This window comes from Rana temporaria, chromosome 1, assembly GCF_905171775.1.
Source record: "Rana temporaria chromosome 1, aRanTem1.1, whole genome shotgun sequence".
In the NCBI taxonomy this organism is placed as follows: Eukaryota; Metazoa; Chordata; class Amphibia; order Anura; family Ranidae; genus Rana; species Rana temporaria.
Genome location: NC_053489.1, coordinates 450,214,252 through 450,236,047, shown reverse-complemented (window position 1 = coordinate 450,236,047; position 21,796 = coordinate 450,214,252). Strand labels below are relative to the sequence as shown.

At 43.7% G+C, this 21,796-nt stretch overlaps 1 protein-coding gene across 3 annotated transcripts in view; it reads left to right on the top strand.

Moving 5' to 3' along the window:
* The window catches only part of FAM13A (family with sequence similarity 13 member A), a 266,776-nt gene that overhangs the window by 45,481 nt on the left and 199,499 nt on the right, over positions 1 to 21,796 (top strand). For all 3 annotated transcript variants that reach the window (XM_040327495.1, XM_040327486.1, XM_040327503.1), the window contains one exon: positions 12,443 to 12,623. In XM_040327495.1, the coding sequence (XP_040183429.1) occupies positions 12,443 to 12,623 (181 nt within the window). The remainder of the gene's footprint in view (positions 1 to 12,442; positions 12,624 to 21,796) is intronic.

Genomic DNA, 21,796 nt, shown 5'->3' with positions numbered 1-21,796 from the left:
TGTCCATGGAGTATGTTTGGCAGGGCTTGGTTATGAAATCGGGCCCCAGTAACACAGGGAAACTAATACTTGCAATACAATTTCAACAGGAATTGGCCCAAATTTCTATCTGAAAATCAATTGAGCCAGAAAGCTTCTATGCATGGGCAACTTAACGACTATGTCTTTTGAGACAGGATGGCTCTGGCACCCATATACCTCCCCTAGCTGGTCCTAGTCCTCTGCTGTTGCCGCTAAAAGTTTTTGGATGTGTGTCTTAAAACTTGGTTCGACAGGAGGTCTTCCATAAGGGGCTATTGGGTCTTGCCTATAATGCATGTGTGCCTGGGCAAAGAAACCACTATGTCTGTCGAGACAGGATGGCTGTAGTACCCATATATCTCCCCTTGAGGGGGCTGGTACCCCTAAGTCCTATACAAAAGGATTGTCTTCCATGAGTAGCTGCATGTCTTATCTGTTTTCCACCACTAAAGGCAGTAAAAAGACATGCCTGGTGTTTCTCTTACCATGCTTTCCAGGAACGGAAGCTCAGTGTTAGCTGGTCTATTGTGCTGCTCACTTCCTCTGCTTTAGACTCTGCCACAGTGGTGGGGGGGTCCCTCGTGGTCCACGGCACTCTTTGGGGGATCTCTCTCCTGCCTCCACCATTTCCCTACATGCGCGAGGGGGGGGCGTGCTTTGTAGGCAGGGGGGACGATGTGGTTGCCGCTGGCGCATGTGCACGTGCTCGCCGGCTCATGGTGCAGATGTAGGGTGGGCCCTTCAAAAATCCCAGACATCAGAGCTCTGTGTAAAGCCAGGGGGACACAGTAGCTTTGGGCACGTAAGCACCTTGTGTGGTTGGATACAGATTCATCTAAGGCCCCGTACACACGACTGAACATGTCTGCTGAAACTGGTCCGCAGACCAGTTTCAGCAGACATGTTCGGTCGTGTGTACGGCCGACCGGACAGGTTTCCAGCGGACATTTGTCCAGCCGACCGTTTTCCGGCGGACAAATGTTTCTTAGCATGCTAAGAAACATGTCTGCTGGAAGCCTGTCCGTCGGACATGTTCGGTCGTCTGTACAGACTCACCGTACATGTCCGATCGGCCGCCATCCCTCGCATGCGTCAAAGTGATTGGACGCATGTGTGGAAGCATTGAACTTCCAGGGCCACTCTGCATATGTTTGTTTTTGCATTGCATCTGTTGGTCTATAAGAGGTTAACTGCTATATTCGCAGCATCCTCACAAGAAGCAGAAAACAGGGTGTGCCCCTTTCCCTGCTCTAAATCCTCAAAGGGATTGAAAGACCTAAGGATGAAGGTTCACTGTCAGAGGACAGGGAACAGGTGCAGCCTAATGAGGAGAAGCTATCAGAAGCCCCACAAGTTCTGGTTGCAGCTGCAGTTTATTTTTTCAGAGATTCATGCTGCATATAACTTCCCTCAGCCTAGACGGCCAGAGCCTCTGTCTCCTCCTTGCAGTTTAAAGAAAAAAAAAAAAGGGAAAATTTTTCCTATAGGTTGCTAGAAAAACCTTCATAGGGTCCTCATCCTGGTGTTAGCTTCAGGCTATCCAAATGCACAACTGGGGGATGCACAGATGCTGGTGCACATTGCTAATGTGGCATGATTGCGCAGACGCACATCTGCAGAGGATAACTTCCTCTTTACCAGTCCGCATGTTTGCATAAAATACATGATTTTGGAATGTTAAAGATGCATGTGGGGTAAAAACAAGTAACAGAACATGTTTTATTGTTGATCACATAAAGATACATGTTTTTGTCTGATTTTTTTACATGTTTTTTACACAGTCACATAAGGATGCTTGGTCACATTAAAGTGCCTAAAATCGCATAAGAATGCTTGAGTGCATAAAGATGCTGGATTACACATGGTTACCTGATCACCCGAGTCCTTGATTACCCAAGGATATTTGGTCACACAGAGAGGCTTGTTTTCACTGAAATGCCTAAAATCGCATTAAAATGCCTGATTGCATAAAGATGCTTGATCACACAAGAGGCCTTGGTCACACAAGGGTACTTGTCTGCACAGTAGTGCTTAAAATGCATAAGATGTTTGATCGCATAAAAAATGCTGAATTGCATAAGGATGCATGATTGCTTTAAAGTTTCCTTAATTATACAGGATTCCTTGGGCTTACATAGGAATATGTGTCTGCATGGGTACATGTTGCACAATGTTGCCTCCAGCAGGTCTAAAGGCCCAGGGTACAGCAGTAATGGCATACTGAGGCAAACTCCTGCTGATGGATCAGTCAGTAGCATGACTGGGCCTAGGGGAGTTCAGCATGGTCAAGTATCTGGAACTCCTGTGTTAGGATCCCAGTCTAAAGGTACATTCTTGCATTGACAAGAAGCTTGGAAGGTTTGGGTCACAGCCCAAAGAGGAGAGTATTTTTGGCCTCAGGCAAGATCATCGCTATGAGAAAGCTGGTCTATGTGTTCACGGCAAGGAACAGTTACTTACGTTTTGCCTTTTGCTTAAGGTGCTAGGGAATATGCCGGCTTCATTCAAGACAGTTCCCTATGCTCAGTTTTATTCAAGGCTGATATAAACATTATTCTGTCGGCCTGGAACGAGTGGATCCTAACCTAGCATTATCCAAAGAGTCTGGTCCCAGGGATATGCTAAAATTGCAGTTGGTGGTTCTTAAAGGGGTGGTTCCCCCTAAAACACATTTCTAACAATACATTCGTAAGACCCGTTACACTGCGGGTAGGCTGGCTTTTTTTTTTTAGTACATACCTCGATCTCGGCGTTTCGTCCCTTGTCAGTGGGCGTTCCTAGTTGATTGACGTTCCTCGGACGGGCGCATACGTGACGTCACGACTTTCCGAAAGAAGCCGAACGTCGCTGCGCAGGCGCCGTATAGAGCCGACTCTATACGGCGCCTGCGCAATGACGTTCGGCTTCTGTCGGAAAGTCGTGACGCGCAGTATGCGCCCGTCAAAGAAACGTCAATCAACTAGGAACGCCCACCGCCAAGGGACGAAACGGCGAGATCTCGGTATGTACGAAAAAACAAAAACAAAAGCCAGCCTACCCGCAGTGTAACGGGTCTTACGAATCTATTGTTAGAAATTTGTTTTAGGGGGAACCACCGCTTTAACTAAAAGGTTGGCAGAAAGGAAGATCCTTCATACCCATTTTTTGAGAGGTGGCAGCTACAAAGGCTGGCCTCTAGGGATAGAGGCCAGGCCTGGAAGAGACCATGGCCCAGGGGATGTGGTCAAGCTTCAAGTGAGCCTTATCTGTCAGCATTCTAGAGCTATTGATGAAGCATCTGGCTTAAGGGCCAGAACGTTTAGGTTGCAGGATTGTTCTGTCAGAGTACAATCCGACAATGCCACTCTAGGGATTTACTTTGTTTACCAAGCAGGAGCTTGTGCCTTGCCTATTGACAATCGTCATTTCATGAAATGCAGAATTGGCAGGCGATTCGCTGGAGAATGATCTCTACACCCCGACTTTTTTCTGACCAAATGTCACAGAAACGGTACCCTGTATATAAAATGTATTGGCGTCCAGGTTCAACAAGAAATTGAACAGCTTTGTGTCAAGGACAAGGGATCCACCCGCATGCGGGACAGATGTGTTGGTGATCCTGGGGGACCAGTTGTCGCTGGTTTATGTGTTCTCTCCCCCAGTGCCGCGACTTTCGTGGCTTCCATGCAACATCAGAGGAGAACGGAATCCGGCCTAATTGTTCCCGGCATAACCAATACGACCTTACTGTGCAGGGAGAGTAAGGGTGGTAGTAGAGGACCAGGGACCCTTACATCTTGTCCAGGCCTACTTCATGGGGGGAATTACATCCTGTCTTGCAAACTTGGGAATTAATGGTCTGGCTGTTATAGTCCGCATTCTTGAGGATCGGGGCTTTCAGAATCGGCAGCAATTACCTTGATTCATACAGGAGAGCTGTCCTCCAGGACCAGATATCCTAGGATCTGGAAGGCCCATGTTCCTGGTGTGAAACCAAGGGGTGGCATTCTAGGTAGTATGTCATAGGTAAAATTCTTGCCTTTCTACATTGGAAAGGAGATGGAGCTAGCCTTAAGTTCCATCAAGGATCCGATCTCGGCCTTGTCAATATTTTCAAAGGTCGCTTGTTTCACACTCTTGATCCGGGGCGTTATACAAGGGGTGACGTGTATAAGTCCGCTAGTTAAGTCGCCCTTGTGCTCGGAGGATTGGGTCTAGTTTGTCGGCTTACAGGGTCAGCACCTTGAGCCGATGCACCATATTTCCCTTCTTCCTCTAACAAGGGAATTGGTGTTTTGGTTGCGGTAGCCTCCGCAAGAGGGTTTCAGTATTGGCAACTTTCTTTGTATAAAGCCATACTTAATTATTCTTACAAGTAGGGTGATGTTAAATCCTCACCCAGCCTTATTTACTAGAAGGATCTAGTGTTCATTTGAATCAAGATATTCTTGCCTTCCTTTTTTTTTTAAATCTTGTTCCGTGGAAGGAAAAGTTATTGCTTTTCTCTCAATAGGGATGAGAGCAGTTAAAGATCTATCTGAAGGTTTTAGATGTAGAAATCTGACGTTTTGTTGTGCTGCCAGAAGACCCTAGATGTGGGCAGGCAGTGTTCAGATCTGCTATTAAGATGGTTACACTCTCTCTCGTTAGGCCTTGACCTCTCTTACTCTATCTGAAGCGGCTGCTCGGATACGGAAAACTGATGTTGTTGCGCTACCAGGAAAGGGCAGGCAGCGTCTAAATCCACTGTTGTCAAGGTTGATTCATCAGGTTATTATTCAGGCTTGTGGTTTAAAGAGAGGGCTTCCCCCTGTTTCTTTTTGGGGTGCACCCTACCAGGATAGTAAGTGCTTCATGCGTGGTGCATTACCAAGCCTTTGTGACTCAAGCTTGCCAGGCCACAACTTGGACGTTTGTGCTTACGTTCACTAATCCCTATCAGGTGAACATAAGACGGCAGGAGAATGCAGCTTTTGGCGCAGTATGCTGCAGGCAGCATTATAGGTCCTCACGTCTGATGGCGGTCTGCGTTGTTGGTGTCTCCCTCCCCTCAGTAAGCATTGCTTTGGGACATCCCACTTAGTAATTACTAGGCTCTGTGTCCCATGATGTACGATAAAGAAAATAGGATTTTTATAACCGCTTACCTGTAAAATCCTTTTCTTGGAGTACATCACGGGACACAGAGCTCCCACCCCTCTTGTTTGGGGATATTGGGACACTTATTGCTTTGCGACAAAAACTGAGGTGCTCCCAGTATGGGAGGGGTTATATAGGGAGGGAACTTCCTGTTCTAATTGATTACACCAGTGTCCAGCACCTGAAGGTGGAACATATAACCCACTTAGTGATTACTAGGCAAATCTTTCACCGCTCCAGGTGAGCCTCACTTATCATTAAGGGCTGTTGAACCACCAGGGTGCTGGCGATGCTGATTGTAGCAAATGGACGAAAAAAACTCTGGACTGCCGCACTCCAAAATGACTAAAACAAATTAGGTCTTTATTTTCAAATGCACATGCATTCACCGCAAGCAAAAAGGTACAGTATAGGCCGACGCGTTTCACGCTGTACTTCAGCGCTTAGCCATGACTAAGCGCTGAAGTACAGCGTGAAATGCGTCGGCCTATACTGTACCTTTTTGCTTGCGGTGAATGCATGTGCATTTGAAAATAAAGACCTAATTTGTTTTAGTCATTTTGGAGTGCGGCAGTCCAGAGTTTTTTTCGTCTAGGCTCTGTGTCCCGTGATGTACTCCAAGAAAAGGATTTTACAGGTAAGCTGTTATAAAAATCCTATTTGGGTGAAGTCAGGTGATTGTTATTCTGGACAGCTGTCTGGGTGGACGTGTGTTGTAATGCCCAGGCTGCTAGGCCGGAGTTTGGGCCTATCCCGGGCACATCTGTCTGCTAGGCTGTCTGAGGGGTCTATCCAGAAGCAACGTGGCGTTGGGATTGCGGCTTGCAGTCCAACCAGAAATGATGGTTCTGCTGGCCGGAGAACCTGTCGTGGTCAGAGCCACCTTATTACCAGGGACCACAGTGAGTAACTGAAGCAAGTACCGGAGCAGTATTCTCACTAACCGGGGGCATTGAAGAATCGGGGAAACTTCAGCAGGTGTCAAGCTAGGGACCCAGCAGAGAAGCGGGCTTGGCGCTTGAGGAAGATACTTGCAGTAAGTGAAGATTGGAAGAGCTCTAGGGATTCGGTGGCATTGAATCGGCAAGTCTAGTGAGAGAGACTGGGAGCTCAGTGGGTTTATAACCTGCAAGGTTTCTCTACAGTGACTGTAGAGAAAGTAAAGGAGTTTGTTACAATCTGTGTTAATGCCTGTTCTAATGCCGCGTACACACGATCATTTTTCGGCATGAAAAAAACGTTGTTTTAAAAAAATGTAATTTTAAATGATCGTGTGTGGGCTTTTACATCATTTTTCAGGTGTAGTTTTTCGGTTGTAAAAAATTATCGTGTGTGGGCTAAAACGATGTTGAAAACCCGCGCATGCTCAGAAGCAAGTTATGAGATGGGACCGCTCGTTCTGGTAAAACTACCGTTCATAATGGAGTAAGCACATTCATCATGCTGTAACAGACAAAAAAGCGCGAATCGTCTTTTACTAACACGGAATCAGCTAAAGCAGCCTAAAGGCGAATGGAACTTACCCTTTACAGTGCCGTTGTACGTCACCATGTTTTGAAACGATGGTGTGTGGGCAACGTCGTTTTAATGATGAAGTTGGAAAAACATCGTTTCATCGTTTTTCAACATGCTGAAAAACAGTTTTTTTTTTTCACGCTGAAAAATTATCGTGTGTACGCGGCATAAGACTTTTGCCATATCAGACGGCATTCTTACACATGTAGATGTGGTGTCTGGCTGGATGCCTTTCCCTGCATGGCTGTCTACCTGGTATAAGTCTCCTCTTCTAAATCACACCTTAGGCTTTAGAAGGCCTGGTTCGCAGTCTTTGCTCGAATTCATCCCAAAGGTGTTTTATCGAGTTGCAGGCAAGACTCTGTGCAAGCCAATCCAGTTCTTCCACCCCAAACTAACTTATCCATGTCTTTATGGACCTTGCTTTGTTCACTGGTGCGCAGTTATGTTGGACAAGGATGGGGGCCATCCTCCAACTGTTCCCACAAAGTTGGGAGCATGAAATTGTCCAAAATGTCTTGGTATGCTGACCCCTGAAGAGTTCCCTTCACTGGAATTAAAGGACCAAGCCCAACCCCTGAAAAACAACCCCACGCCATAATCCCCCTCCACCAAATGATTTTGACCAGTGCACCAAGCAAGGTCCATAAAGACATGGATGAGTGAGTTTGGGGTGGAGGAACTTGACTGGCCTTCAGAGTCCTGACCTCAACCTGATAGAACACTTTTCTGGATGAATTAGTGCAGAGACTACAACCCAGGCCTTCTTGTCCAACATCAGTGCCTGACTTCTCAAATGCGCTTCTAGAAGAATGGTCAAACATTCCCACAGACACACTCCTAAACCTTGTGGACAGCCTTCCCAGAAGAGTTAAAGCTGTTATAGCGGCAAAGGGTGGGCCAACTCAATATTGAACCCGACCTAAGATTGGGATGCCATTAAAGTTCATATGCGTGTAAAGGCAGGCGTCCAAATACTTTTGGTAATATAGTGTATGTAGCTGTTGTAGTTAGGCTCTAGGTTTGCTTTACTGAAATTGAATTAAATTTTTCGCCTTGCTATCAGTTGTAGAGATTTTGTTTTGAAGTTTTAGAATAGTGTAAGGAACAGAGAATATGACTGGATAACACGCTGATCAAGGGACGAAGCAACCCAATGCGTTTTCCTCTGAAGAAAAGAGCTGAAGACTTTTTGAGCTTCCTATTCTAATTACTATGGAATATAGTTTTAAAAGCAAAGTTCACTTTCACAAACGGTAATCTAAAAGAAATTCTGGCATCTGGCTTGGCCCTGTAGTTCAAAAAATTATAGATGTATCTCTATAGATATTATGGAAGACGTATGAAGTGGATGAGGATAGTAAGAAGTTTTGTGATTTACACATAAGGTGCTGAAATATCTCTTGTTGATCTGGTGAAAACAGGAATATCCTATTAAAACATAAGGTCATTCTAGCTATTTTTCCCAAGATCTAATGCATCTTTAGATGGTAAAAAGTAGGAAGTAGTGTGTTTTTAAGAAACCTCCAGTAGAGGGCGACAAAATATTGCACTTTTTTCCACGTGTCTTTCAAGAGATTTGCTTACGAGAGGCCTCCTACATTTTATGGTTAGGTTGTCTTATTTGTTTAGGCATTTCACAATTCAATCTAGTTCTAAAAGCATGTTTAACGGTCATGTTGACCAGTTCGATTCATTAGTTTGAGACCACTTCTTTTTATAGATTTTTTTTTTTTTTTTTTTTTTCCCCACCTTCAGACTCGCTGCGTTATTAAAGTTGCAAAATTAGAATATGCAATAAAATGTATTCTTATTATGGTACTGTACACGATACAAAAGGGTACGTAATTGCTTATTACAAACTCTGACCTTCAACTGCTTTGTTTACCAGCTTATCCTCCACATTTAAAGGCCACGTCACTGTTTTTTAATTATTCGTTTAGCTTCTTTTAAAACATTTTTGTAAATGTTTTATTTTACAAGTTCAGAGCCTGTACAGCCATTGCATGATATCAAAACGGTTTACAATACAGAGGCAAAGAACTTACTTGAGTGACATCTTTACACAAATATAATACTAAAGCCTAGTACACAAAATGAGATTATCGGCCAAATGATTGTCTTCCCTTTTTTTATGCTAGTCTCCATATCGAATTTGCATAGGTTACTAAAGTACAAAAATTCTCGTATGTCCGAAAAAAAATCGGAAGTGATATAATGTATTTCCAATTGAAAACTGTACTGATTAAATGAAAGTTGTACGATCTGGTATTGTACGAGGAAAATGTTTGCGTTTGTCCCTTGGAATAATTTCGGGCGACAGCTCTGTATTAACAATCAGATTATTGTACGATCACGTCAAAAGCAGAATTTTTAATTATTTTTTTGTCCCGTTTTCTCATCGTATATACGAGGATTAAGTCTCTTACTAATGGCACATACACACGATCAGAAAATCGTACCAAAAATACCACTTTTGAAGCAATTGTATGATAATCTGGTCGTTGGTACACAGCTTTCGAGAGCCGATGAGTACAATTCATGTGAAATTATCAGATGGGACAAGAATTAAACTTTTTCTCCTACGATACCAGATCGGACGATTTTTGTTTTAATCAGTACAGTTGTCCGAAATGACAATACAATATTGCTTCTGAATTTTTATTTTGTCGTACGAGGAGTTTTGTAACTTTTGTAAACTCTAAATTTTTTGTTATGAGACTAGCATGCAAAAAAACATTATCCGTCCAATGTGTACCAGGCATAAGTTTCTAACATTGTAGCAGTAACTATGTGCATCTCAATAGTAATATCTGACAAAGGAAATGAGATTATAACATTGTTGCACATGTCTGCTGTCCCGTAAAGCTACAGTTAAAGTTCAACCGTTTAGACAGAAAAGGAAAGCATAATTGGACCACAGAATTATTTTTTTCTGGGAGTAAAATAATTGAGGGGGTAAGGGCAAGATGGAAGTTGGGTATAAAACCCGAAAAAGAGAACGAGGAAAGAAGGGAAATAAGACATAAAGAGGAGTCAGAGGTTATCTGGATACATTGGTGCTTTCTGAGGGCCTGGTTTTATTTGCGATGGCTCTCAAGAGTGAAAAAGAGAAATCGCTGCTCTAGGATACTAATCAGAAAGTCTCCTCACCTGATCCAAAGCCACGGGTGCTGGCAATGCATGGAATGATGCAAAATGAAGGAAAAACTTTCTGGACAGCCGCACTCCAAAAATAAATTGTTTTTATTTTAAAATAAAAAAACACAGAAAAAGCATGCCACAGCAAGCTGACGCGTTTCACACCAAAATTTAGTGCTTATTCATAAGCTATGAATAAGCACTAAAGTTTTGGTGTGAAACGCGATTTGTAATGGATCGCTTTTCAGAGGTTGTTTGACAGGTGGCGAGATACCATCATGTTGCTTCCCTAATGCCTTTTTTTTTTTTTACCTCTAAAGGGCTGTACAACTGTACTGCAACTGGCCGATTGTGGTGCCGCTCTATTCACTTGAATAGGTTGCAATCAGTGGTGGGAGTACTGCCCACCAAACGCAACAGAGGGAGGTATTTTGAAGAGACTCGTGACCGCTGAATGCGTATACCCCCACACAGCTTCCTTTTTTTATTTATTTTTCATTTTGTCCAACTGAAACTACAAACTAGAACTGAGGGAAAACCGCAAATTATATCCTAAAACTGAAAAATCTAAATTTGCAGGCACATCAGGTAGTCATTGTACCTATATGGTGTCACGAATAAGCACCTTCTAGCTCCTTAAAGGGGTTTTCCACCTTTTTTTTAAGTTTATTAAAAGTCAGCTGCTACAAAAAGTGTAGCTGCTGGCTTTTAATAAACTGACACTTACCTGCTCCATGGCTCCAGCGACGCGCCGGCCGGGGCTCCGCTCCTCGCCCCCCCTCGCCAGCCGGCGTCTTCATTCTTAGTGTGGGCACCCGGCAGTGACAGCTTTCGGCTTCACGGCCGGGCACCCACTGCGCATGCACGAGCGGCAGTGCGCATGCGCGAGCGGCGCCGTCCGATTGGACAGGAGCTCGCCTACAGGGAGGGGCTGTGAAAAGGCGATTAAGCTAATCGCCTTTCCAGCCCCTCGGCGGAAGGAGGAAGTGGGACAGGAAGTCCCCCTTCTCCTGAAGCCCCCACTCCCCCCCCCCCCCCCCCCCCAAAAAAAAATTACATGCCAAATGTGGCATGTAAGGGGGCGAGGAGTGGGTTAAGAGGAAATTCCATTTTTAGGTGGAACTCCTCTTTAAACAGCAGTGCATGCTGTCAGAGATGCCTGAGGGCAGTTAGATCACTCCTTTCACTTTGGGGAGAGCAATTTCTCATACTTTCCACCCTCCCAAAAAAAGAGGGCTACACACTCAAACAGGATATTACTGTAGGTAAATAAAGGTAGCAGAACCTTCGCTAAGTGAAAGCATGAATTTGATAATACGGTTGGCAGTGTCTCCACCCAGGAAAGGCCATCTATGATCGTGTCAGGACAAGTCTGATCATTGGAGGGGAGGGAGTACACTGAGTTCCCAGCTTAGCTAGAGAACTGACCATGGTCTGCTCTCCTGTTTAGTGTGGTCAGTTTTAAATAGGAATGCTAGGGAACTAGAAGGAACACCAGGGATTTCCCACAAAGCAATACAAAGAGAACATGATACTTGCTCATACAGGTGCATGGTATAGCAGGTACATATCAAAAATATGAAGTGTTGGGGTAACAAATGCTTTAACACTTAATCCAAAATTAGTATTGGCTTTAGATTTATTTCATTGATGGTTTAATGAACAGTTTTTCCCAGCTCACCTGAAACATTTTTTTTTTTTTTTTGTAATCATAAACTATTTTAATATTTATGCCCATAGTAAAAAAAAAAAGATCCTAGTACTTCTTAATCAGCTTCTTCTGTAATCAGCGGTGAGACCAATGGCTTACATCTGATTTGGCATTAAAGCACATTAAACTACAGAACAGGGCTCAGTTAAGCTGGCCTTTTTACTTTTAGTTTTAATTTGTTCAGCTAGCGGGCTGAATGCAACATAAATAAACAAATATATACGGTAAATAAAAATGTCTCCATCCACACAAATGAGGTGGGTGGAGGAATTAACCCCCCTCCGCTAAGACTGATCAAAATCTGGCGGTCCACGGAACTGGGAGGTGTAGTAGGGGTGAGTCTTTTTACCTACATACTTTTGTGTTCCTCTGTCTTGTCTAAGAAAGTATGGAGGTGTGCAACTGTTTTATCCTCATATAGTAAAATAAAACATGTGATTAGGTTGTTCATGCAACCAAAGGTGAACAATCCTAGCTTAGCAGTCAGTTGTGGTGTGTGTGTGTGTGTGTGTGTGTGTGTGTGTATGTGTGTGTGTGTGTGTGTGTGTGTGTGTGTGTGTTTTTCTGGCAAAGAACAAATGTTTAGCTTTTAAATCTCTTTTTTTCAGACCGCTATCTTATGTCTATGACTAGAAGAAGTATGAGTAATACATACCTGCAGGAGGACACTGCTTAGCGACAAATTAGTTTTTGGACATTGGCATCTTATTCAAACGTTTTTGATTAAACAAATGTAAAATGCAAAGTTGGGTTCAAGTCTGCATTTTTGAGTTTTTAAAGCTATTATCTTTTTATGTTTGTGACTTCGATGCATAATTGTAAATGAAAGATGACTCTTGCCCCCTCTTCATTGGGATTATTCTAGTCAAGAGTGTGTATTCAAGATACTGGCAGGCACATTTTTCAGTGTAACAATGGTGTATTTGTTTTCTCCAGAGACGGGAAGTGATGCACAAAGAGAAAATCGACTAAAGGAGCTGATCCATGAATTGCCAGATACTCATTATAGCCTGCTGAAGTACCTCTGCCACTTTCTGACTCAAGTAGTGGAGCGACATGCCGAAAATAAAATGAATATCTACAACCTGGCTACTGTGTTCGGACCAAACTGTTTCCAGTATGTTGTTTTTTTTTGTTTTTTGTGGGGTTTTTTTTATCTGCCTTTTTCACAAACTTTTTCATCTGTTTTATATACTGTATATTTAACTAAACATAACGGGCAGGTTTGAAAATGCGCACTTTTTATGTGCAGTAACAGTATATTTTTAAACTAACGCTGCTCAAAAAAAGTGCAGTTTTAATTGTCTAATGATTCGTGAAAAAAACACAAATTGTTGCCGGACAATCTTCACGAAAAGCCTTGTTTGTCCTTAAAAAAAAAAAAAACAATTGTTACTAAACGCAGCACCCTGCATTTACTATATCTGGTCTCCCACAGTACACAGAACATGTGAATGCAATTATTTTAGTAAATATAAACTGCTAAATACGTTTTTTCATCAGCAGTATATAGCAGTCTTGTGACTTCTTTCAGTGTTCAGCCAAGCACTGGAAAAATCTTGTAGGAGGAGTTTTCCGACTGCCCTATGAGACTGCAATACCCCTGACTCTGGACAGTGCTGATTGGCCCTGTGCTGATCACATGCAGTCTGCCAAGACGGAAAAAAAAACGTTCTATCAATACACACCAAACCGAGCATGTGCAAAGGGCTCTCCTATCAGGAAATTATTAGGGGACAGTGGAAGAAGAGGAGGATCTGTGCATACAAGATCAAGCGGCCTTTTGACAGTGTGGAGAATGAACCCCTTAGGTTCCACAGTTGTCCCACAGTAGCTATCTGCCAAAACCCCGGTATCCTCTTTTTAGTGGGCCGTCCGCTTTCAGATAAAAGTTGTCTCTGCTAGAGATGCAGCGAAATTTCGGCTGCCGAAAATTATCAGCCGAATGAAAAAAACAGCGGATACCGAAAGGGGGCGTTGTCCACCCCGGGTGCCGCCCATTGCAGGAGTGTCATCCTGGAGCGCCCAGTCCTCCACTCCCTCCTTCACCCCTCCCTCCTCCTCCTTGCTGCGATCTCTGCGTTTTACGGAGCTGAATTGCCAGGCCGCAGTAACAGTGTCCCGCTTCCTGTGATAGACGGCACACTGATTCAATGGTGGGACATTGACTCTGCGTGACGTGATTACAGGAGGCGGGACACTGTTACTGCGGCCCAGGCAATTCAAATTCAGCTCCGTGATACACCGAGATCACCGCTGATGCGGGCACAGGGCTGCATCTGATAAGCACTGGTAAAGCTGCTGGGGCACTGGCAAGCTGCATATGACGGGCACTGGTGGGGCTGCTGGGGCACTGGCAAGCTGCATGTGACGGGCACTGGAGAGGCTGCATTGATCTCCTGTGTCATGTCTGCTAAAGGTGCACCAAATTAAAATGTTGCTAATACTATTAGCAGTGTGTTTTTAAGTTTAAGCAAGAGATTGCAGACCTGATACAAGAGATGGTCAGAGACTACAGATTGCATTTTTGTTGACCTTTCTTGCACTAAAGGTGCCAATAATGGGCAACAATAAGTTCATATTAATTGAAACTGATGATAATAATTAAAGAGTTGAATATAATACAATTATATATAAAAAAAAATATATATATATATATATTTTTTTAAAACTGTCATTTTCGGTATTGGTTTCGGTTTTGGGCTTGGTGAGGTTTTCGGTTTTGGCATCAAAACTTCCATTTGGTGCACCCAGAGTCTCTGCGGCAGATTTGCCACAAGATCACTTTTATCGGCGGCCCCCCCGCCGCTTACCAGAGCCATCTGTAGCGGAGGAGGCATCGGGTCAACTCTTGGCTTGGTATGGAGACAGGTTAGGGGAAGATGGCCCCCACCCGTCTCTATACCATTACAGGGCGGAAGCGATGTCAAGCTTGTAAGACCGCCGCGCAAATACGGTGTGACAGAAAGTATTGCAACGATCGCCATTTTATTCTCTAGGGTGTTAGAACCCCCAAACATTATTTTATATATATTTTTTATTTTTTATAAGTAATTTTCTAGCAAAAAAAAAAAGTTTTTAAACACCAAATCTCAGAAAGAGTCCTTAACCACTTGCCTACAGGGCACTTTCACCCCCTTCCTGCCCAGACCAACTTTCAGCTTTTAGCGCTGTAACACTTTGAATGACTATTGCGCGGTCATGCAACACTGTACCCAAATGAAATTTTTATAATTTTTTCCCCACAAATGGAGCATTCTTTTGGTGGTATTTGATCACCTCTGCGGTTTTTATTTCTTGCGCTATAAACAAAAGAAGAGGGACAAGTTTGCAATAAAACACTATTTTTTTATTTTTATCTATAATAAATATCCTTTTTTTTTTTTCTCAGTTTAGGCCGATACGTATTCTTGTACATATTTTTCGTAAAAAAATCGCCATAAGCGTTTATTGATTGGTTTGCGCAAAAGTTATAGCGTCTACAAAATACGGGATAGATTGATGACATTTTTATTTATTATTTTTTTTTACTAGTAATGGCGGCGATCGGCGATTTTTATCGTGACTACGATATTGCAGCCGACACATCGGACACTTTGACACATTTTTGGGACCATTCACATTTGTACAGCGATCCCTGCTATAAAAATGCATTGATTACTGTATAAATTTGGCTGGCAGGGAAGGGGTTAACACTAGGGGGCGTGGAAGGGGTTAATGTTTGTCCTAATTGGTGATTCTTACTGTGGGGGGAGGGGAGTGACTGGGGGAGGTGACCAATGGTTGTCCCTATATACAAGGGACACTCTATCGGTCCCCTCTCCCTGACAGGACGTGGATCTGTGTGTTTACACACACAGATCCACTTTCCTGCTCAGTTCCTTAGCAATCGCAGGTGCCCGGGGGCCATCGTGCGCGCCCCCTAGTGGTGTTTAAAGGCGCAACGTCATATGACGTCCACCCAGGATAACAGAGTCTTCCTCCCGCCGTCTTTTGACGGTGGGTGGATGACTAGTGGTTAAAGGGGTTGTAAACCCTCCTGTTTTTTTTTCACCTTATCGCATCCTATGCATTAAGGTGAAGAAACTTCTATCAGTCACCAGCCCCCCCATTTTAATTATCTGAGTCCTGGAATGTCCCACGGCAAGGACGCACCGTCTCTTTGCCCGGGGTTCTCGGCTCTTGATTGGATAGATTCATGGCAGCGCAGCCATTGGCTCCCCCTGCTGTCAATCAAATCCAATGATGCGGGTGCCAGGGGGGGGGGGGACCGGGTGGGGCCGAGTCCTGCATTTGGTGGCTATGGACGCTAAATGCTGGACATGGGAGCGCGCCCGCAAGGTAGCCCCCCCCCCCCCGGGGGAGCACTTCTCCTAGGGGGTTATCTGATGCAGGGAGGAGCCGCGAGAGCCGCTGAGGGACCCCAGAAGACGGCGTTTGGGGCCATGCTGTGCAAAACGAACTGCACAGCGGAGGTAAGTATGATATGTTTGTTAAAAAAAATAAAAAATATTTCAACTGGGGCTGTGGAAATTAAAGATTAATTCCTCGATTAATCTTTAATTTTTTTGATCGATCAAAATTCTTGACGTCACCGGACAGCCTGGACAGTGAGACTTACCCTGCTGGATGCGAACAAACTGCACCCATTGGATTGAGGTACCTTTGCATCTGTGGAGCAGGAGGATGCATCAGGCTCCATCAGGGGAAGGGGGCAAAAATAACCATTGTTTTCCTGTCCTAAGCAGTTTTGTGCAGACAATTCTTTGTGTATCGGCAACATCTGTTCCGTGCGAAAGACTGTTCAGTTCTTCAGGGTATATTGTCAATAAAATGCGATCATGTCTGGCTAAAGTGATGCCTACTTGCCTACTATAAAGTGACTGACCGTCAATATACCAGATACGTTTTATAATTAAAGTTAAGCTAACTTTCTACGTTTTTCTTAAAGTTTAATAAGAAAAAATTACTTGCGTCAATGCTACAGTTTGAATTTAAAACAAATTTGTGTGAAGTTAAGTCATGGATTGTGGAAACTAAATAGTGTCGAGTGATTGTATATAGTGTATACCACATTTACCACTGACTAATGCAGAGTTGCAATCCAAGGAGATCAGCTAAAAGTAGTTGGATCTGTATCATCTGGATCATCAAAATGACATTAAAATTGGGGCAGAACAGTCATACCGGATTCTTTTAGGTTTACTTTAAGGCTAGGTTCACACTGCTGCGAATTCAAAATCGCGGTAAAATTGCGTTTTTTTTTTTTTTAACCGCGATTTTATGGCTGCCTTTTTTTTTCGCGATTTCAGGGAATGCCAGTCTTTAGAGCTGAATTTGCATCGCACACGGATCAAACTCGCACAGGACCCTTTTTTCCCGCAGCTTATATTCGCAACGCATTGATGTGAACGGCACTAATGAAAAACAATGTTATTTTAATGACTTGCGAATTTGAGCAATCGCAACGGATCAAATTCGCAAAAGAATTCACAGCAGTGTGTACCAAATCATATTTGAGTGCAGTGTACTTTATAAAGGAAACCATTATGTAAATAAGTATACAGATTATTGTACTTTTGGTTTTACTCACTATACCTACTAGCATGGCAAATGCAATTAAACTATGACTGGCCTGTATTTCACAATTTTATCTTTGTTCTGTGGACTTTAGTATTGATTTATGATTTTTTCCCATGTCTTGTTTTTTTCAGTCCTGTGTGTATGTTCTGTCGTAATAGCTCTTTTCAAGCTTTTCATTTTTCATAAATCAAGTGTGTGTAGCTAGTTATATATGTCATGTCCTACTGGTGTACGTGGCAGTCCTTTTTTCGTACGGATGTTACAACTGATGTGTTCACATGATTGATAAGGCTAAACAGAAACTCACTTGTTATCAGTGTCACATAATCAAGTTTACTATACACTAATGATTAGGTTATTTACTGTTCTGTCAGTGCTCATGATTCATTACACCCTTTATAGAGGGAACCTATCTATGCACCCAGTAGCAATATTTCTAAGAATGTTACAAGTCTGCTATTACTGTGACGCAAACATCCAGTGATATTAATGGATCAATAGATACTGACACCAAAAGTTGAAGTTCTCACTGGAAATTCTGACTGTCATGATATTGGCATGGAATAATTTCTCTGCAATATGGGTGTTATAATAATATTTCATCATTATAACAAGGGTTCGCAGTTGGGTTAATCTTAATTGTTTATGTTAGGGGGGCAGTTGTTGAAATACACATCACATCAGACATTGCTAGACTCTGACAGCCACAGGCATACCCCCCCATAGGCAGGGGGATGATGAGTTTTGTAGTTTCACCCCAATGCAAGAAGCCATAAGGGGGGGGGGGGCGGCTGAGGCCCCCCATGGTGGCGGAATGCCAGGGCCCCCCGGTTGCAGGTGCGATTTATTTATTTATTTATTTATTTATTTTTTATTTATTTATTTATTTTTGTTCCATGAGGGGGCTTTGGTGAAATGTTAATGTTTCAAATTTTGATACAGAGAAATGCGATTTAAGGACATTGCCCTTAATTTCTATCTGTGCAGCCTCGGCAGCACAGAATTAATGGATAGGAAACGTTTCCCGTACATTCATAAAGCATGAAGCATAGTAAACACAGCTTGCTATGCCTCAGTTATTAAATAATTTTATAGTCTGCACATCCAGCTTTTGTCTGAGGAAAAGGCAAAATCTGCTGTCAAAAGCACTATACTAATGACTGGAAAATCGGTAGACAGCTAGTCGTACAATTTTCCATCCAATTTTAGTATTGTGTGTACAGGCCTTAAGAGTAGGAGTTTTTAAGGCCGCGTACACACGTTCGGACCGTTTTCATCGGTTAACCGATGAAGCTGACTGATGGTCTGATGTGCCTACACACCATCAGTTAAAAAACCGATAGAGTCCAACGCGGTCACGTAAAACACAACAACGTGCTGAGAAAAATGAAGTTCAATGCTTTCAAGCATGCGTCGACTTGATTCTGCGCATGCACGGGTTTTTAACCGATGCTTTTGCATACTAACCATCGGTTTTGACCTATCGGTTAGGCGTCCATCGGTTCAATTTTAAAGCAAGTTCTACAATTTTTGACCGAAGGATAACTGACTGATGGGGCCCACACACCATCGGTTTGGACCGATGAAACGGTCCTTCAGTTCGTTTCCATCGGTTTTGACCGACCGTGTGTACGCGGCCTAAGTAGTTAGCAAAGGACACTGAGCAGGGCTGATACCCCCTCAGTCCACAAAAATGTGGTGTATTGTTAACCCACAACAAGACTTTGAGGAAGTGAGTGCATTTCTGGCACATCACAAGGTACTTTTCTGTACTTGTAGGGATTAAACATGGGGATGTGTGTATTGCAGAGATGTACTAAATATATTTATTTTTTATTTTGCCTGGACATACCTTAACCACTTCCCGCCCGGCCTATGGCCGATTTACGTCCGGGAAGTGGTTATGAAATCCTGACGGGACGTTCTAGAACGTCCTGCAGGATTTCATGCCGCGCGCGCCCGTGGGGGCGCGCATCGCGGCGATCGGTGATGCGGGGTGTCAGTCTGACACCCTGCATCTCCGATCTCGGTAAAGAGCCTCCGGCGGAGACTCTTTACCACGTGATCAGCCGTGTCCAACCACGGCTGATCACGATGTAAACAGGAAGAGCCGTCGATGGCTCTTCCTCACTCGCGTCTGACAGACGCGAGTAGAGGATAGCCGATCGCGGCTCTCCTGACAGGGGGGGTTAGCGCTGATTGTTTATCAGCGCAGCCCCCCCTCGGATCGCCACACTGGACCACCAGGGATGCCCACCATGGAGCACCAGGGTGGGCAAAAAAAAAAAAAAGGCCAGGAAAAAAACAACAAAAAAAAAAAAAAGTCTAAAAAATAAATAAAAAAAAAAAAGCATAAAGAAAAAAGATGCCAGTCAGTGCCCACAAATGGGCACTGACTGGCAACCTGGCAAAAATCAGTGCTGCCACCCCAGTGTCCATCAGCGCCACCCCAGTGTCCATCAGTGCCACCCCAGTGTCCATCAGTGCCACCCCACAGTGCCCATCCATGCCCAGTGCCCACCTATCAGTGCCCATTTGTGCCACCCATAAGTATCCATCAGTGCCGCCCATGAGTGCCCATCTGTGCCGCCTATGAGTGCCCAGTGCCGCCCATGAGTGCCCATCAGTGCCGCCCATGAGTGCCCATCAGTGCCGCCCATGAGTGCCCATCAGTGCCGCCTATGTGTGCCCATCAGTGCCGCCTATGTGTGCCCATCAGTGCCGCCTATGTGTGCCCATCAGTGCCGCCTATGTGTGCCCATCAGTGTCGCATACCAGCGCCGCCAATCAGTGCCACCTCATCTGTGCCCGTCAGTACTACCTCATCGATGTCCATCAGTGCCATCTCATCGGTGCCCATTAGTGCCGCCATATCAGTGCCCGTAATTGAAAGAGAAAACTTATTTACAAAAAAATTAACAAAAAAATAAAAACGTAATTTTTTTTTCCAAATTTTCAGCCTTTTTTTAGTTGTTGCGCAAAAAAAAAATCGCAGAGGTGATCGAATACCACCAAAAGAAAGCTCTATTTGTGGGGAAAAAAGGACGCCAATTTTGTTTGGGTACAGTGTAGCATGACCGTGCAATTGCCATTCAAAGTGCGACAGTGCTGAAAGCTGAAAATTGGCTTGGGCGGGAAGCTGCGTAAGTACCTGGTATGGAAGTGGTTAAGGACAGAGGTTTGATTTAGGGATTAGGTTATATTTTAGGGATATGCCTACATTTCAAAGGAGAACTTAAGGGAAAAAAAATAATTAAAAAATTAAAATTTGCTGGGTTGCAAGTAGTTAAATCTCAGGTTGTGTTTAGCATCGCCTGGATAGCTACCCATTCTGTACAGTGAATTGATCAGATATCTGATGCTTTTGGACTGCAAACTTGAGGCTTTTTTAAGAAAAAGCCACACTCCCTGCTTTTCTCCCTGTCTATTCTCAGAATGCTTTGTATTTTGTAAATGGCGCAAGAAAGCCACAAGTATGCTGCCAGAAGTATAGTGAAAGCTATCCTATTTGTGTTTTAGTGAAAGCGTAAGTTCTAAATAACAGGCAGCAATGTAGGAAGTGACACCTCCATATTAACTTTGTTACCCCCACAGAAAAATAAAAAAATCCTAGAGTTTTTATTTAAAGCTGAACTCTATGCAAGAAGTGTAAACACCTGAATTTGGCCTGGTATCAGCCTTTTGCCGTGTTAACCTGGCTTGCACACTGCATTAGCTCAGTCTCACAGATACAACCCAAAACCATGTATTCTGCTGTTATTTCTGTAAGTATAATGGGATTTGAGCGAACGCATTGAGTGATATTTTCCTCCGGCTTTCTAACTGAAAGCCTGTTCAGAGGTGCTGGAGGAAGAATGTGTTGGAGACATTACAGGTGAACTTATCCTTTTAATGGTTATTCTTGCTCGTTGGGTCCCAAATCTACTCCATAGCAATGGTTTCCAAATTTTGCACTATGGATGGCCAAAAAGTTTGAAACGGCTGCATGTGGTTTAGAATAAATTACCGTATTTATCTGCCTATAGCGCGCACCGTTGTATAGCGCGCACCCCTAGACGTGAAATTCCTGGAATATATTTTTTTATTACTTACAGTTTTGGTGTCTTCCCCGGCGTCCATCGGCGACCTTGTCCGGTCCGGTGGTCTTCGTGGTGTCCTCCCTGCTTCTCCCGCGCTGTCTCTGAGCCGATCCCAGCTTCCCACGCTGTGTTTGAACGCCGCCGCCAACATATACCGAGCGCAGTACACTCGGCCACGCTCGGCTCTTCTCGCATAACCACGAGGGGAGCCGAGCCTGGCCGAGTGTACTGCACTCAGTATATGTCGGCGGCGGCGTTCAAACCGTATATCGCGCACTCACGATTTTGCCCTGATTTTAAGGGCAAAAAAGTGCGCAGTATACGCTGATAAATACAGTACTCTAAAATATTACTCACTGCCCTAAAAAAGAAAATAATCTAAGAAGGCTCTACTGTGCTTTTCAGGAGTAATAAATTACCTTTTTTTAATTTCTTGGGTGTGTTAATTTTTTATTTTATTTTTTGTATTGAAGTTTTTTTTATTTTTAAAGATTTTGCTGTTCACTACAAAATAATTGTGGTCATTGACTACCCAGGGTTTCTACCCTGAAATATGTAACACTTCTAGTAATGACCGGTATACCTTTTTTTATAGAGACCCTGTCACCAGACCATTGTAATTAATAAC